The sequence below is a fragment of the Chinchilla lanigera genome, unplaced genomic scaffold, assembly GCF_000276665.1.
Source record: "Chinchilla lanigera isolate Chin_1 unplaced genomic scaffold, ChiLan1.0 scaffold00028, whole genome shotgun sequence".
Taxonomy (NCBI): Eukaryota; Metazoa; Chordata; class Mammalia; order Rodentia; family Chinchillidae; genus Chinchilla; species Chinchilla lanigera.
In genome coordinates this window covers 17,409,114-17,424,441 of record NW_004955429.1, presented here as the reverse complement: position 1 = coordinate 17,424,441, position 15,328 = coordinate 17,409,114, and the positions used below count along the sequence as shown (strand labels likewise).

At 58.0% G+C, this 15,328-nt stretch overlaps 1 protein-coding gene across 2 annotated transcripts in view; it reads right to left on the bottom strand.

Moving 5' to 3' along the window:
* The window catches only part of Nr2c2 (nuclear receptor subfamily 2, group C, member 2), a 44,631-nt gene that overhangs the window by 6,379 nt on the left and 22,924 nt on the right, over nt 1-15,328 (bottom strand). The window contains exons 1-12 of one of the 2 annotated variants that reach the window (XR_261352.2): nt 11,894-12,004; nt 9,935-10,135; nt 8,651-8,753; nt 6,929-7,108; nt 5,633-5,780; nt 5,197-5,290; nt 3,485-3,618; nt 2,333-2,510; nt 1,692-1,813; nt 1,315-1,454; nt 1,102-1,201; nt 102-207 (exon numbers count right to left, since the gene is read on the bottom strand). Coding sequence is in view for 1 of the 2 variants with exons in the window: in XM_005387074.2 (XP_005387131.2) it covers nt 102-207; nt 1,064-1,201; nt 1,315-1,454; nt 1,692-1,813; nt 2,333-2,510; nt 3,485-3,618; nt 5,197-5,290; nt 5,633-5,780; nt 6,929-7,108; nt 8,651-8,753; nt 9,935-10,135; nt 11,894-12,004 (1,655 nt within the window). In the remaining variant the exon portion in view is untranslated. Of the gene's footprint in view, nt 1-101; nt 208-1,063; nt 1,202-1,314; nt 1,455-1,691; nt 1,814-2,332; nt 2,511-3,484; nt 3,619-5,196; nt 5,291-5,632; nt 5,781-6,928; nt 7,109-8,650; nt 8,754-9,934; nt 10,136-11,893; nt 12,005-15,328 lie in introns of those variants that run through there. The other variant, XM_005387074.2, reaches the window with a different exon arrangement.

Genomic DNA, 15,328 nt, shown 5'->3' with positions numbered 1-15,328 from the left:
GGCTTGGGGACCACCCAACCTCCACTCCCACCAGCCCAGCACAGTGCAAGGTGTCACCCGAGTCTTCGGGCCCAGGTAAAGCTCTGGTGGGCTGTCCTCACCGGTAGGTGTCCTCGGAGTAGGTCTTCTGCACATAGTCCTGCAGCTCCATCTGGGCCTTCTCCTGGAACTTCTCAATCTGGCTTGTGCCCGTCAGACCTGGGTGGTCTGGAACAGGAAAGACCCCAAGTTCCCCTCTGCGTTTGGGAGGTGCAGTGGCAGACTCCCTAGAATTTCACTTCAGTCAAATTCTGACAGATTTTCAAGCACGATGGATGGAAGGCTGGTCTAGCTGGGACAGGGGCCCAAGGTTCAGGGTCCCCAGGCTGGGCACCACCAGCAAAGCGGCCCTGCACAACTGCTGTGGACACTGGCTTCCTACTACTCTAGGAAACACAGATCCTAGTTATGTGAAGTTAGGAATTACTACTTTCTGGGTTATACATCATCTCTCCTGTTTTCATTAGCTGTTAGCTTCATTAGGGGAGGAGAAAGGTTGAGCATGCCCAGCCACGTGTGGGGTTGGCAGCTGCTCTCGGGGATGGGGGCCAGGTGGGCGCCTCATTCTCCACCACAGTCCACCAGCTCCTCTCCCCCTGCTGCCACCAGCCCGCCTGGCATGACCTGCAGCAGCTGGCTTGACCGCTGCCCTGGGGAGCCACATCCACCTGGGTTGGCAAGCCAGGGGCCCTGGCATCGGCAGGACCGGAACAGAGGCAGAGAGCATCAAGGTCACGGGGCCGGGTGCCCGCTCTGCATGCTGCCATCCTGGATGGCAGGTGGTGTAGTTGGGACCCCAACCAAGCCACTCAGTGCCTGGCATCCCCAGGCCAGGAGCACTGCTGTGAGCTGCAAGGGATGGGTTTAGGATAGCTGTGCGGGCACCCGACACAGCACGGGGCGTGAGGACACAGGTCACACACACTGGTGGGGCTCTGTCTACACTGCCGGTGACAACACGACCACGCTCAGAAATCGCAGCAGACACAGTGGAAAGGTGGCACGTCCCCACCGCATATCTTACCGGGGCTAAAGAGAACTATAGCTTTAAGGTATGCGTACTCGTAGCCGTCTATCTCCAGCCGCGCCATGCTGTTGCAGAACTCCTGCAGCTTCCAGATGTGCTCCATGACCTGCTTCACGCGCTCGCCCGACAGTTTGTCTGCAAGGCAGCGGGTATTCTGGCTGGCACAGGACTGACGGGGTCCTCCAGCCCTGCTTGCCCATCCCAATCCTCGGCTCCTCTCCAATCCCGGCCCGACCCAGCAGCCCTACCTTCCTGGATGCTGTTCTGCAGGTGGTTGACGATGGCGGCCAGGATGGTGGACAGGCTCATGACCTGTGCACACTGCGCCAGGCCGAGGGTGAAGAGCTCGTTCCAGCAGGCGCGAACCAGGCTGGTGTTGCAGTCCTGCCTGGGGACAGAGGGTGCCAGCTGCGCTGCATGCTTGGCCTGCCTTCGGGTGTTCCCACGCATCACTGACCCAGTGACTGCAGTTCGCAGTCCCTTTACTGTGTGCCCATGCTGTGCCCGGGTAGCACCAGGGCACAGCTACTGCCAGGCCCACGCCTGGGCCCTGGCCCTAGCCCTGAGCACGTAGGGCGCTGGCTGAGGGGTGTAGAGGTGGCACGGCCGCTCTCCGGCCACTTACCCCAGTGCCTGGAAGGCGGGGATGGAGCGCGCCCAGTGCATGGACAGGAAGAGCAGGCGTGACGCGGACTCGCAGATGTAGTGCACGTTGAGGTACTCGGGCATGGGGCTGGGCATCGTCAGCTGTAGGCCGTGGTATGGAGGTTAGGGGTACATGTGCTGCCTTAGGGATCTGGGGTCTCAGCCCCTGAAGGCTGGTGGCCAGACCAAGATCTGTCCTGCTTGGGGTCCAGGCTGTGAGCTAAGGGTCTATGTGGGATCCTGGATACACAGTCATTCTACAGGGAGCTGACAGATGCCTGTGTGCCAGGGCAATGCCCCCTCATTGTGGAGCGGTGTCCTGCCCAGGGCAGCCGCAGGCAGCATGGAAGGGGACCCTCACTCCAGTGTGAGCACTGGATCTCTAATGTAGGGCTGGGGGAGCAAGGACTGTTCCCAGACCAGGGCCTCGGCACCCCCGAGTGGCCCACCTACTCCCTGTGGCTCTGGAGGACAGTGGAGAGATGGGTGGCTCCCACCCCAAGGGGCCACAGGCCATCAGTGCAGCTTGAGACATGACAGCCCTTGTAGGGACACCGCCATGGAACCCTGGGTCCAGGGGCTGGCTTGGTGCAGCGCCCCTCACCCCGTGCCACCACTCACCTTGAATGTGACGTGTGTGTCTGAGAGCAGCGGGCCCTCAACCTCGATGATGGGTGTCGACTGGTCCCTGCTGATGACGTGGATGCCACCTCCTCCGCTGGCATCCAGCCCGTCTGCCAGGCCAGGGGGTGAGGCACCGTCCGCAGTGTTAAGTGCTTTGGCTAAAGTGTCAAATGCCCTGCAAGCAGAGTGGGCTGTACTGTGGGCCTGCAGCTCAGAGGGCCTGGAGCCCTGCAGTTGCCACAAGGGACAGCAGGCCCCAAGTAGGAGAGGGGCGCCCACCACTGAGGAGTGCATCTGGGGGGACCCCCCAAGCTGGGTGCTCCCTCTCAAACCCATCTTCCAGAGAGGCAGAGCTTCTTTCCGCCTAGATGTCACTGCTCACAGTGTTAATACCCTCCCCAAACCACGCCCACAGTAAGTGGTGGGGCCAGAATTCTACCTCAGAGCCTGCGACATGAGTTCTGCTGTCAGATTAAGTAAGAGGAGGACGAGCGGGCAAGTCAGCACACCTGGGATCCCAGGAGGCTGAGGCAGGCGGACTGTGAGTTCAAGGCCACTCTGGACTATCTAGTGAGACCCCATCTCAAATCAAAATCAAACAACAACAACAACAACCCCAAAGCCCAGCCAGTGTTGTGGTGTATCCCAATACTTGGGACGCAGTCTGACGGCCATGAGTTTGAGGCCAGCCTGGGCTACATAGTGAATTTAAGGCCAGCCTGGACTATACAGTGAGACTCTATCTCAAAAAATAAAACAAAGGAAAAAATCCAAAACCCAAACAAAACAAAACCTTCAGAAAACCATGAGGGCCAGACCTGGCAGCCAGGACAGCAGCGGCGGGAACCGCAGCCAGGCTGAGCACAGCATGGAGGTGTCTGCTGCGTCCCCACTTGCCACTGTGGCCAGGCCCTGGCGGTCGAGCTCTAAACTCGTAACTCAGAAGAACAGGTTAGCACTGAAGCAGGGAGGAGCTGTCACCACGGAGGCACCTTAAAAAGGGTGACAGACAGCACTGTCCACCCCACACCCTGAATCTCCTCTTCTGTTGTCTGGGAAGAGGAGCAGTACGGCTGTGGACATGCCCATGCCTGCGACAGCTTCACAGCCCTTGATCCTCACAGTGGCGGCGTGGGACCTGGCTCATACCTGGTGATCTCGCTGGCAGACTGGTCCTCCGGCTGGATGTCCGAGGTGTCACCGTTGTTCAAGGATTCACTCAGGTTAGCCAGGGAGGTTACAACATTTGCCAGCGTGCCCAGGGCTCCCTGGCTTGTCTCCGCCTATGAGACAAGGGGTGGTGTTATAAAGGCACACATAGAGCAAAGGGTGTGATGAGGCCTGGACCCTTTTTCGGGTGTGCCTGATCCTCACAAGCAGCAGTACAGCTGTCACCACACAACCTGCACCTCCCACTCAGCACAAACTGCCAGCACCCAGCAGTCGGTGCCCAGGTGAGCGTGGTGGCACAGTGACACCGTGCACTGGTTCGGCAATGCCAAGGAAGGACCCTGGGTATAGCTGCGCATGGTGACCACAAGACACATGCCAGGGACCACATGCACAACCCCTGGGGACAGACAGTGGACGTGGGCCACAGCAGGGCGGGGCTGCAGGCCTGGAAGGAGCATCAGTGGCCGCCGGGTTGGCTGCGTTCAGGGACGAGGGAAACACCCTGGGGAGGGGGACGGCTGTGAAGCCACGACACTGCTCAGACCCAGCCCCTCCCCAGAGTGTGGTGTGCGGTGTGGATTTTACTTCAGTTACAAAACAAGCAGAGATGAACCAGGACACAGGGACAAACGCCTGTGTGTCTTGATTATGAAAGTGAGAAACTTCACGCCGCACTGCCAACATGGACTCATAAACATTTCCCAAAATGAAAGCTGCTTATAAACAAAATGAGTTACAGCTTTAGAACAAGTGAGAAATGAGAGTGAAAACTAAAATCCACGGAGATCAAAGCCAGCGAGTGCCCCAAGGCCCTGGGGTGGACACAGGAGCTGGTGAGGAGGCTGTGGGGTGCGTGACTCAAGGACACATCTGGTCCGCAGGTCACGGGGCCCAGAGTCTCGCTGTGCCCTGGCTCTGTGGGACAGAAGCACGGGGACCCTGCTGAGGGTGCTTCTGAGAGCTTTGTGCTCATTTCAACGTCGATTATTTTGAATGCACGATTGCTTCAAAGTAAAAAGTTTACAAAGCTACTCCTGCAAACACAGTTCAGGAGCTTTTTGCGCCTTCTCATTCCCAGCAGCCTCTGCAGGGCTCACACGGCTCTGCCTCAGGGAGGGGGATAGGGCAGCCAACTCCCGAGCCCTCTCCTGACTAGGTAAGTGCCATACAGCTTTTGCATTCGCCCTCCTTCTTCCAATGACAGTATTTGGATCTCAGTGAGTGCTCACTGTGCGCTGTTACAAATTGATTTCCTCTAAACTGGTGTGGTGCTGCATGCCTGTAATCTTAGTTAATGGGAGGCTGAGGCAGGATGATTGAAAGCTCAAGGCTGGGATGGGCAATTCAGGGAGACTCTGTCTCAAAATAACAAATAAAAAGGACTAGGGATGTAGCTCAGCATGAAGGCGCAGGGTTCAATCCTCAGTCCTGCAAGAGGAACTGGGGCTTTTGCAAAGGGCCATCACATGCAGGTAGCAGGTCTGCCAATGTGTGTACCAGGGAAAATCTCGGCAGTGAACGGGACCATGGAGTGTCCGCCACCCTGAAGTCCAGACCCCGGTACCTGACAGCACATCTGACCACCAGCCCTGGTTGAGCGAGGGTTCCCAAAAGCCACAGCGTCCCTGAGCAAGGTGTCCCAGGCTGCTGTGTGAGGTGGGGCGGGGAGGAAGCGGGACGCGCCTCACCTTGGAGTCTGTGGCCAGGAGCACCGTGCCATCCTCGCGGATCAGGGGCTGCTGGATGTTCACGAGCATCCCCGGGTCCAGGAGGCCTGGCTGTCTGCTCAAGATAGAGAAACCGGAGTGGCTCCCAGCAGCCACGCAGCGGCCACCAGGCCCCCCCGAGCCCCAGCGTCCATCCTGGCCGTGGTCTGGGACTTGTTGTCATATCCCCTGGGCGGATCTGATGCTCTCTGTTCGATGCCCTATGGGGCCTGGCTTCCCTCTTCCCCCTTCCTTCCTAACAAGCTCACAGACCCTGAAAAGAAGGCACCATTAACTCACGCTCTCGGGACCTCAGCTCAGGTGCTGCAACCAACCCCGCCTGGATACTGAGCTACGGAACACCTGCTGTCCTAGGTAGAGACACAGCCATGCTGCCCTTTGGGGAACAGGGGCTGACCTTGTGCCGTCCTTGTCGGCCACGAATGTGGGCGTGGCTATCAGGGGGCTCCGCAGGTCCTTCCGGATGTAGATCTTCTCTGTGGAAGCAGCGCAGTTGCTCGGCTTTTCCCGCTGTACGTCAAAGGGCTTCCGCTCACTCTGCACAGCTTTAATCACAATGAGAGGACTCGTGTTTAGAGAGGACTTCAGCCAGGAAGAGCTACCTCTCCCGCACACCTGTGCTGCAGGGGTCTGGAGCCAGCAGTGCAGGGAGGACCCAGGCGCGTGGAGCACAGGGTCGGCAGCGGGCATGGCGGGGGCTCCTCACAGAGATCCTCCAGGCCACACAATGGGGGAGCCCTCCAACTCCACGGGGCCCGAACAGCCTTGAGACTGCAGCAGTGTCCTCACCGCCCCTCCGCAGCCCGGCTCCACACGTGCCACAGGCCACAGAAGAGGGCAAGTGGCCCTAACAGGAGATACAAAGCCCAGAAACTCACTCGGTGTCCGGGAGCCACACTGAAGCCCGACTGGTCTCGAGTTTGCAGCCTTAGCTGTGGCTGCAGAAGGCTAATGCCAGTCTCTGCTTAGAGCACAGACATCACTGCTGACGGGGGCGGGGGCGGGGACGGCGCGGGGTGGGCCAGCCCGATGCCAGGCTGGTGCTCCTGGGACTTTCCTGCCTTGGGTACTGGGGATTGAACCAATGTCTCCACAGCGAGCCACACTCCCAGGCCTTTTTTCATTTTCTACGTTGAGACAGGGTCATCCTAGGTTGCTAGATAGCCCAGGCTGGGTCTCAGTCTCCCAGCCTGGAAGGACACCCAGCTTTGTTATTTGCTTTGGAAGAAGAATAAAATCACTGCCTAAAATAAAAACATCAAACTAGGCAGACACTGGGTTGGCCCTTCTAACGTCTCACACACAGCTCCGCAGTGAACTGTGCAGCACTGAAACGCATTGTGTGCAGTCTTCCCTCCGAGCCAGGCGCCCTCAGCAGGGTGCTGCCGGCCCAGGGGGCGAGCGTGCCCTGCCTGTGACCCCAGGCTGCTGGATTTGGAATTCCTAAGCCCAGTTCTGGCTCAGGAGCTGGGAGGAAGGGCAAAGCCTTCCCTGCAGCACCGGAGTGGGAGGACAGCATGGGGTGGGGACAGGGGCCGGGAGGCAGCTGGTCCCCAGTCCCGTAGGCAGTGGGTCCTTTAGGGGCAGGGCTGCAGTGCTCCGCCCCACCCCGCTGCTGCCCCGCAAGTGGAGCCGAGCCCCGAGCTGCTTCCCTGGAAGCCGGGCCCCACCCACCCCAGGCGGCCTCGCTCACACTCCATCTTCATGCCCATCTCCAGGCACTTCTTCAGCCGGCAGAACTGGCAGCGGTTGCGGTGGTGCTTGTTGATCACGCAGTCCTGGCTGCTGCGGCAGCTGTAGGTCAGGTTCTTCCTCACGCTCCTTTTGAAGAAGCCCTTGCAGCCTTCGCAGCTGACGGCCCCATAGTGCCGGCCTGGGAGGAGAGGGCGGTGAGCTCCACATCACGTCTGTGCAGGGTTTCTGCACCCGGCACACAGCAGCTCATGCAAGCAGCGGGCTCTGAGCCCCTCCGCATGCAGCTGGGTGCCTGTGTCTGGCACAACTGCTTCCGGGCCCCTCACACCCTGGTCCTACTTTCCCGGGGGTGTGGCTGGGCTGGGCTGGGCTGGGCTGGCTGGGCCTCAGACCCTTGGGAGCAGACCTGGCGGCTGTGGCCTGTCCAGGCCACCCCTTACCCATGACCAGAAAGAGCGTCCTGCCTCGGCGGACCCCTCCTGGTGCACAAGGCGCTGTCACACAGACTCCCCCCTTTCTTCCTAGTGGATGTGAGCCTCTGCCCGTTGCAGCCATGACACTGCAGGGACATGGTGTTCCCCAGGATGTGCCCTTCTGGTGGCCACCGAGGTCCCCTGGCCTAAGTTTCCGAGTTGGAGCTGTTTCCCAGAGCGCACCTGGGGGACCCCAAGTTTGCTCTTGGGGAACAGGAACAGTGGTGCTGAAACCTCCGGAGAGCACTGCTTTCCCTTCCTGGTGCGCTGTGCGTGGGGTGACTTGGGCTCAGAGCCCTGCCAGGTGAGGGGACCATGGGCTCAGAGCCTGCAGCATGCCTTTCCCTGCCGGGCAGGGACTTGGGTTCTTGGTGTGACACTCTGCAGGGAAGGCAGGTCTCCGAGGAGTTAGCGTCAGGGGAAAGTGGCAAATGCCAAGAAGTGTGGGCCACGTGGCCTTCCTAATGTGGCGAAGGAATCAGGCTAACTTCCAGGGATGGGGAGCAAGGCAGGCAGAGAAGAGTGGCCTGGAGGGAGCAGGATCCCAGACCATCTGCCCAGAGGCTATGGCCAATCCCTTTCTTCCTTCCTTGAGACAGGGTCTCACTATGCAGTTCAGGCTGGTCTTGAACTCACTTTGTAGCCCAGGCTGGCTTCTGATTTGTGGTGATCCTCCTGCCTCAGCCTCCCTAGTGCTAGGATTACAGGCATGTGCCACCACGCCCGGCCTCTTCTCTAAGTAAACACAAACAACCAAACCCAGGACAAGCAAGTGTCCATCTGCAGCTGTGCTGTCAGCGCCTCCCCATTCCTGTTCCCTGGCCACTGCGTGGTTGGACCCTGTCTTCCAGGTCCCTCCTCCACAGCCCTCCACACATGGCCCAGGCTGGCACTGTCCCTGCTGGGTACGGCCACCAGGGTGTCTGCACCAGGGTGGCTACCTCCTAGGCCATCACCCAGTGGGTCCAGGGCCGGCCCAGGGAGGCCTCTGGTGGAGGGGCAAAGCCTGTGCAGGTGGAAATCAGGCTCTCACCACACAGAAACATGACCCCCCAGGAGTCCTGGGAGTCGGTGCCCTGCCTCTCTTTCTAATTCCTCAGAGGTCACTGTGCTTATTTCCTCACATTGCTGGCTGTTCAGAGGAGTGGAGCCCAAGTCTGCAGCCTGCACAGCCACCACACACCCACACCCATCCCCCCCAACACACAGGGGGCTTCCTGAACACCCCACCACAGCAGGCCACCTACCCGAGGCTTTGTCGCCGCAGACCACACAGTACTCCACCACCTGCGGCCGCTGGAGCTCGGCCTTCCCCAGCAGCCGCTCCACAGACGCCGAATCCGTGACGATCTAGGGAGATCAGCAGACAGATGGCTCAGAATCGGGCTGGGAGTGGGGCGGTGTGTAACTGACTCCCGTCCCGGGTCCTCGCTGGAGCTCGAGCAGAGCGGGAAACTCCAGCTGGCACCTGCTGGCACCTGGGTGGCCTGTGGCCGGGGTTCCAGCAGAACTTGCCTCTCTGGCAACCATCCTGGAACAGGCCACACGGAGAAGGGGGAGGCCTCCCGGCACCTCCCCATCAGGGAGCACTGGAAAGGACTCGAGAGGCGCCAGTCTCCTGGGACAGCTGTGGCACGGGGATCAGAATGCATGTCCTCCAACACCTGTAGATGGCGCTCTGGGGCACACAGTGCCACCACCTGGGAGAGCACTGTAATGCTCATCCCCATGAGGAGGAGATTTAAATCCTATCTGGGAGCCCAGGACAAGCCTCCACACGAAGGCTGCCCGCAGGCGCCGCACATGCCACTGTGTCACCATGGCCCTGCCTGACCGAGCAAGGGTGCACTAAACACGCAGCTACCCTGAAAGCAGAGCACATTGAGCGTGGAGCCCAGCCATGCGGGGAAAGTCATTCTCTGCCTCCTGCAGTTTCCGCAGTGACAAGGGACATTCCTTGGCTGTCAGGAGGAGATTCAGACCCAAGCTCCAACATGGCAAGCCACGGGCACAGCACGTTACGGGAAATGAGCCAGTCACAAAGGGCGGACTCTGTGTGACCACGGCTATGAGCTGGTCCCTGGGGCCGTCGGATTCACACAAACAGAAGGCACCGTTCAGTGGGTGCAGAACGGTCACTCGTGAGTGTCCCCAACTTGGAGCACTCGTGTGCCCCTCCCACAGCAGGGGCCTCCGCGCAGGAGGACCGAGAGGCGCAGACGCATGCACAGCGCTCCGAGGAACCCAGGACTGGTTCCCGCGGTGAACGTCCTATCACGTCCATCCGCCTGGGTGCAAATAAACACGGAGTTCGGAACTCGCGGTGGTCGGGACAGGCTGGAGGGAAGGGTTCTCGTCCAGCTGGGTCGCCCCAGATGGCATCTCTAAAATGTCCCGGGCTGAGCTGCCCGGGCCCTCGCCAGTGAAGGGTCCTTCGGGGCTCAGTGACCCCGGGGAGCCCAGCAACTCCCAGGAAGACTGTGCCGCCATGAGAGGCCGAGGCAGGCAGGGACAGAGCCGCGGGGCCTCACCTGGATCCTGCCCGGCACCAGGCTGTCCGAGGTGGTGAAGATGAGCTGCTTGGCGCTGGGCGTCTCCGGGGAAGCCAGGATCACCTTCCCAGGGCCAGCGCCATCGGGGCTGGTCAGGAGGAACTGCTGCTTGGAGGAGCCCGAGGCGTCCACTGCGGTGACAATCTGGATCTTCTGTCCCGTCTGCTGGTCTGTCACAATCTGCAGGGCAACGCGAGGCCACTTGGTGAGCTCAGGCGCCCGTGGGGGGGCACACAGTCAAAGCTTTTCTGGAACAACCTCACAGCGCTGATTTTATGCTAGGATCACAGCTTCAGCACTACTTGCAGAGGCAGGAGTGAAGGCAGTCAGAGGGAGGGATGACGCGGCTCGCTGCCTGGTGCAGCGGAACACTGAGCACTGCGCACGGTTGCTCAGTCACCGGTCCTGCGCCCTACAGGCTCCCAGGCCTCCTCTCGGCCCTTCCACAACCTCTGACAACCTCAGTCCCGAACCTCGCACTGCACAGGCCGGGGCTGGGGATGCTCAGTCACACAGATGAGGGGGTCAGGGGGTGACCCCCAGTCTGTCTAGCCTGAGCCAATGCTCTTCCCGTCTAGGCTGCCACCCTTGTGAAATCAGCCTCCCTCCCAGCTTTCAGATGAAACGCGATGGTTATGAGTTAGAATACGCTGAAATGAACAAGAAGCCAGGTGTGGGGGCACGGGGCTGTAACCCAGTGCTGTGGAGGCTGAGGCAGGAGGATCCCTGCAAGTTCCAGGCCAGCTTAGGATACATAGCAAGATCCTGTCTCAAAAAAACTAAAAAACAAAAAACAAACACCCCCCGCCCCAAATCCAACCAAATGAAGAACACACTGAAGCCTGGCCTGGCCGTGAGGTCACAGAGGTCAGCGACCGTGTGGAGTGGTACCCGGAGTAGCCAGTGGCTCACAGCCCACACAGGAACGTTTCCAGCTGTGTTCGCTGCACAGGGAGCTCCCACCTGCCTCAGGCACTTCCCTATGACCTCAGCTCCATGCCAGAGGCAGGTCAGCAACACCGTCTCGTCTCGGGGCCACCGGGGGGCTGAGCACCGTGCTAGTGTGACAATCCGGGATGCACGCCTCCCTCAAGACCTCAGCACAGCCTCCAGAGCCTTCCAGCCCAGGTCCTTGTCTGCCCCTGCGTCACTGGGGAACAGAACCCAATAGGGTGGTGTGGGGGAGAGGTGTGTGCTTCTCCTGCCTCAGCCTCTTGAGGGCCGGGATGACAGGCGTGTGCCACACGCCTGGTGTAGATTAGGCACCGATAACCAGTATCCACAGAGCACCAAGCACCAGCACCCTGCAAATCTTCATGCGGACATCCTGTGGCTCCTCGCCACCAACTACGAGGCAAGTACTGCTGTTGTGTGGTTTCCAAGGGGAAAAAGTGATGCCCTTAAAGCTGTGATTGCCCAGGACAGAAGCTATACGGGGGGTACAGGATGTGTCTACCGGTGAAGACGGCCCATTTGGCACCAGGCAGTGATCCAATGAGCCTTCCTTCCCTGTGCCATAGTCTCAAAGCTCAGACTTCTGCTTTAGAAGTCAGAGTGGAACATGCTAGTGCATGCCTACAATCCAGCACTCGGGAGGCCGAGGCAGGAGGATGGCTGTGAGTTTGAGGCAGCCTGGGCTACACAGGACAAGGCCAGCCTGTACTACATAGGGAGACCATGTCTCAAAGAACAAAAAAACAAAACCACAAGAAAAGCTCAGTGGGGTGGGGCACGACCGTAATCCCAGTGATCCCAGCATCAGGAGGCTCTCCATGAGTTAGGGGCCAGCCTGGGATACACAGTGAGTCTGAGGCCAGCTTAGACTACAGAGACCTTGTTTCAAAAAACACAAACAATAACAGCAACAGTGAGTTAGTGGCATGAACATCAACTGTGTTTTTGCAGAGACGGGGACTGCCTGGGCCGGCTGGGCGGTACCTGGATGCGCTGGGGTGAGGCAACTGCGGAGTCGGTGGAGATGATCTGGATGCGCGGGGAGGGGCTGGTCATCCCTGGAGCTTCCGGCCGCGGGGTCTGTGCACGTGGGACCTGCGGGAGATCACCGGTCAGAGGTGGATCTGAGACGCCAAGGAAGCTGCCGGGGCGACCCGACTGGTGAGATGCTGCACCGGCGTGGCCTGGGAGACGGGGGCCTGGGAGATGGAAGCATGACACGGCCAGCTGCCCCGAGGGGTGTGGGTGCGAGGGCGGGTTGGGGGAGCAGCCTCGGTTCTGCTCTGCGCACTCAGATGAGCCACCTTCAGAGACGGGCCTGGGACCCTCCTCCTCCCCAGCCAGCTGCGTACCCCTCCAGATGGCTGTGGACGGGATAGCAGGGCCAGCTCGGTGCTCAGGAAGGCTCCCCACCCAGCCGCGGGGTGACAGCTCTGGGAAAAGCTGGCAGCACAGGAGTACTCAGTCCTACAGCTCAGCCGGTGCCCACCAGAGCAGGGCTGAAGGTACCAGTGCCCACTGGTACTTGAATGAGAAGGTATTACTATCATGGGTTAACAGCAGATCGTGAACTGCTCGGCGTGGTGGCACATGCCTGTAATCCCAGCACTGCAGAGGCTGAGGCAGGAGGATCTCAGACCTGGAGACCAACCTGGGCTACACAGTCAGACTGTATCTCAAATAATAACAAGTATTAGCCATGCGTGGTGACGCACACTTGTGATCCCAGTACTCAGGAGGCTGAGGCAGAAGAATTACTGTGACCTCAAGACCAACCTAGGCTGTGTAGTGACATAGTGAGTTCAAGGCCAACCGGCATTACAAAGGGAAACCCTGTCTCAAAAAACCAAAACAAAAAACAAAAGCACAAAAAAGTATATGAGTATATCATGAACCAATCTATACTTTACAAACTGTGCAAATACAGGAGAGAATATTCCCTAACTCATTCTGTGGGGCCAATAATATCTGATATCAAAACAGGACAGAGACATAACAAGGAAACTCTAGGCCAATACTCATTATGAATAGAGATGTAAAAAAAAAAATTCAACCAAAGAAAAGCACGCAAAGCTGATGCACCAGCTAGAGTGAGTTGTTTTTTTTTTTTTTTTTTTTGGTCTTTTTGAGACAGGATCTCACTCTGCAGTTCAGGCTGGCCTTGAGCTCACTTTGTAGCCCAGGCTGATCTTGAACTCACAACGATCCTCCTGCCTCAGTCTCCTGAATGCTGGGATTACAGGTGTGCGCCACCACACCCGGTTGTTTTCTGTTTTTGTTTTGTTTTTTTTTTTTGGTCTTTTTGAGACAAGGTCTCATTGTGCAGTTCAGGCTGGCGTTGAGCTCACTTTGTAGGTGAGGCTGGTCTTGAACTTGCAATGATCCTCCTGACTCAGCCTCCCAGAGTGCTGGGATTATAGGCGTGTGCCACCACACCCCGCCAGCCAGAGTGAGTTTATCTGGGGAGTGCATGGCTGGCTCAGCTGTTTAAAACACCACACTAACAGAATAAATTAAACGCTCTACATACAGAAAATCCTATGGAATCCACACAAAAGTAAAAACGATTACGGCTGAAAAATGAGTTCCAAGGCTGCAGGACACAGGATCCATGAACAACTGACTGCATTTCTACCCAATAGCCACAGCTGTCTGAGAGGAAGCCACGGAAACAGGAGGTGTCGTCGAACATGGTATCAGTGTATTCAGCAACAAATTTAGCCAAGCAAGCGCAAGAGTTGGGCCAGAAGATCTAATACTACGAAATGGCAAGCCTCAGAGTGCCTCAGTTTGATGTAATCCCTGCCAAAAATCCAGGTGTTTTTTTGTTTTTTCATAAATCTACCAGCTGACCCTAAAACTCACATGGAAATACAAGGGACCCAGAGTAGCCAAAAGAATCTTGCAAAAGGAAAGCAAAGTTGGAAGACACACATTTCTTTCCAAAACCGAATACAAACCCACTCTAGTCAAGACAGCATGGGATTAGGCATCTTAATTTTGAGTATTTACCAAATCAATGTGAAATGAGTTTGTCAAAAGCTGTCAACATGTCCCAGTTCAGCGGAGCAATATTCATGGGGTGGCCCCAAGTGGCTGTCATCAGGGGAATGGACGAGGAGACCACCATACCCACACAACGGAATGCAGCCTGCAGCCTGCCGCCCGCAATGCGTTCAGAGGAAATGTGCCCCGTCAGGGAGGCGCATCCACACATTCCTGCTTCCGTGTGGCATCTGAAGTGACCGAGGGCATGGAACCAGAGCAGAACGTGGCATCAGAGGCTGCGGCTGGAACGCGGAGAGGGATGACAGTCCCAGGTGACGGGCCACACAACCATGTCTTCAGATATGCCGCACCGGGTGGGGCAACGTGAGTGCACGCTGCACGGGTCAGAGCTGCTCAGGGCCAAGTTCACAGGCTCCGCCCTGTGCTGATTAGCTCCACTCAATCACTGCGCACCTTTCTGCACCCCATGAACATCTGCACCACCAACTGCATTTACAACCCAGACACCGCTGCAGAGTTGACACAGAGACACAGAATGATGGGACAGAACTGAGGCCCCGGAAAGGAGCTCCCAGATGCTCAGTGATCCTGATACACATAGAGACAGCCGCGTGTCAGCCTCTAGGGGAGTGCTGCGGAGATGACCCAGTGCTGTGGTGTGGGCCTGAGTGACTGCACCTTCAAAGGCATGGCTTTTTTTCTTTTTTTTGTGGCGCTGGGAATCAAGCCCTGGCAAAGTTGCTTTCTTTTTTTTTTTTTTCCAGTACCGGGAATTCATCTTGCGCTTGCCAGGCAGGTGCTGTACCGCTGAGCTAAATCCCTAGCCCCAAAATGAAAGCAGTCTTTATTGGGGCGGGGGCAGTTTTTTTTCCGGTACCGGGAATCGAATTCATGACCTTGCGCTTGCCAGGCAGGTGCTGTGCCGCTGAGCTAAACCCCCAGCCCCCAAAGTTGCTTTCTTACTATAGGTAAAGCCCCCTAGCACTATTACCAGGAGCCAGCCCAGACCCCTTAGGTATCTGGGTCCCTCCCGGGTGGGTGGCTGGGTGGAGCTCTGCTCCCTGAGCGCCAAGCCCGCGCAGGCCTACTGCCTGTCTTCAGCACAGGAACGGATGCAGAAGCATCACCTTGAATGACCTGCTGACCCCAAAAACATCACACCTGATGTCAGACACAGTCACAGAGACCGCAATCACAGGGTTCCATTCACCTCCAACCCGTGCAGGCAAACCCACACGCACGGGAAAGGGTTAGTGTTATGCAGGGCCAGGGCCTGGGGTGTCTTCCTCGGGTAATAAAGCGCTCAGGAGCCAGACTGGTGACCGGCTGCACAACTGTATGAAGAACTAAAAACCAAGCTGGGAGTGGTGGCACATGCCTGTAATCCCAGTAATCAGGAGACTGAGGCAG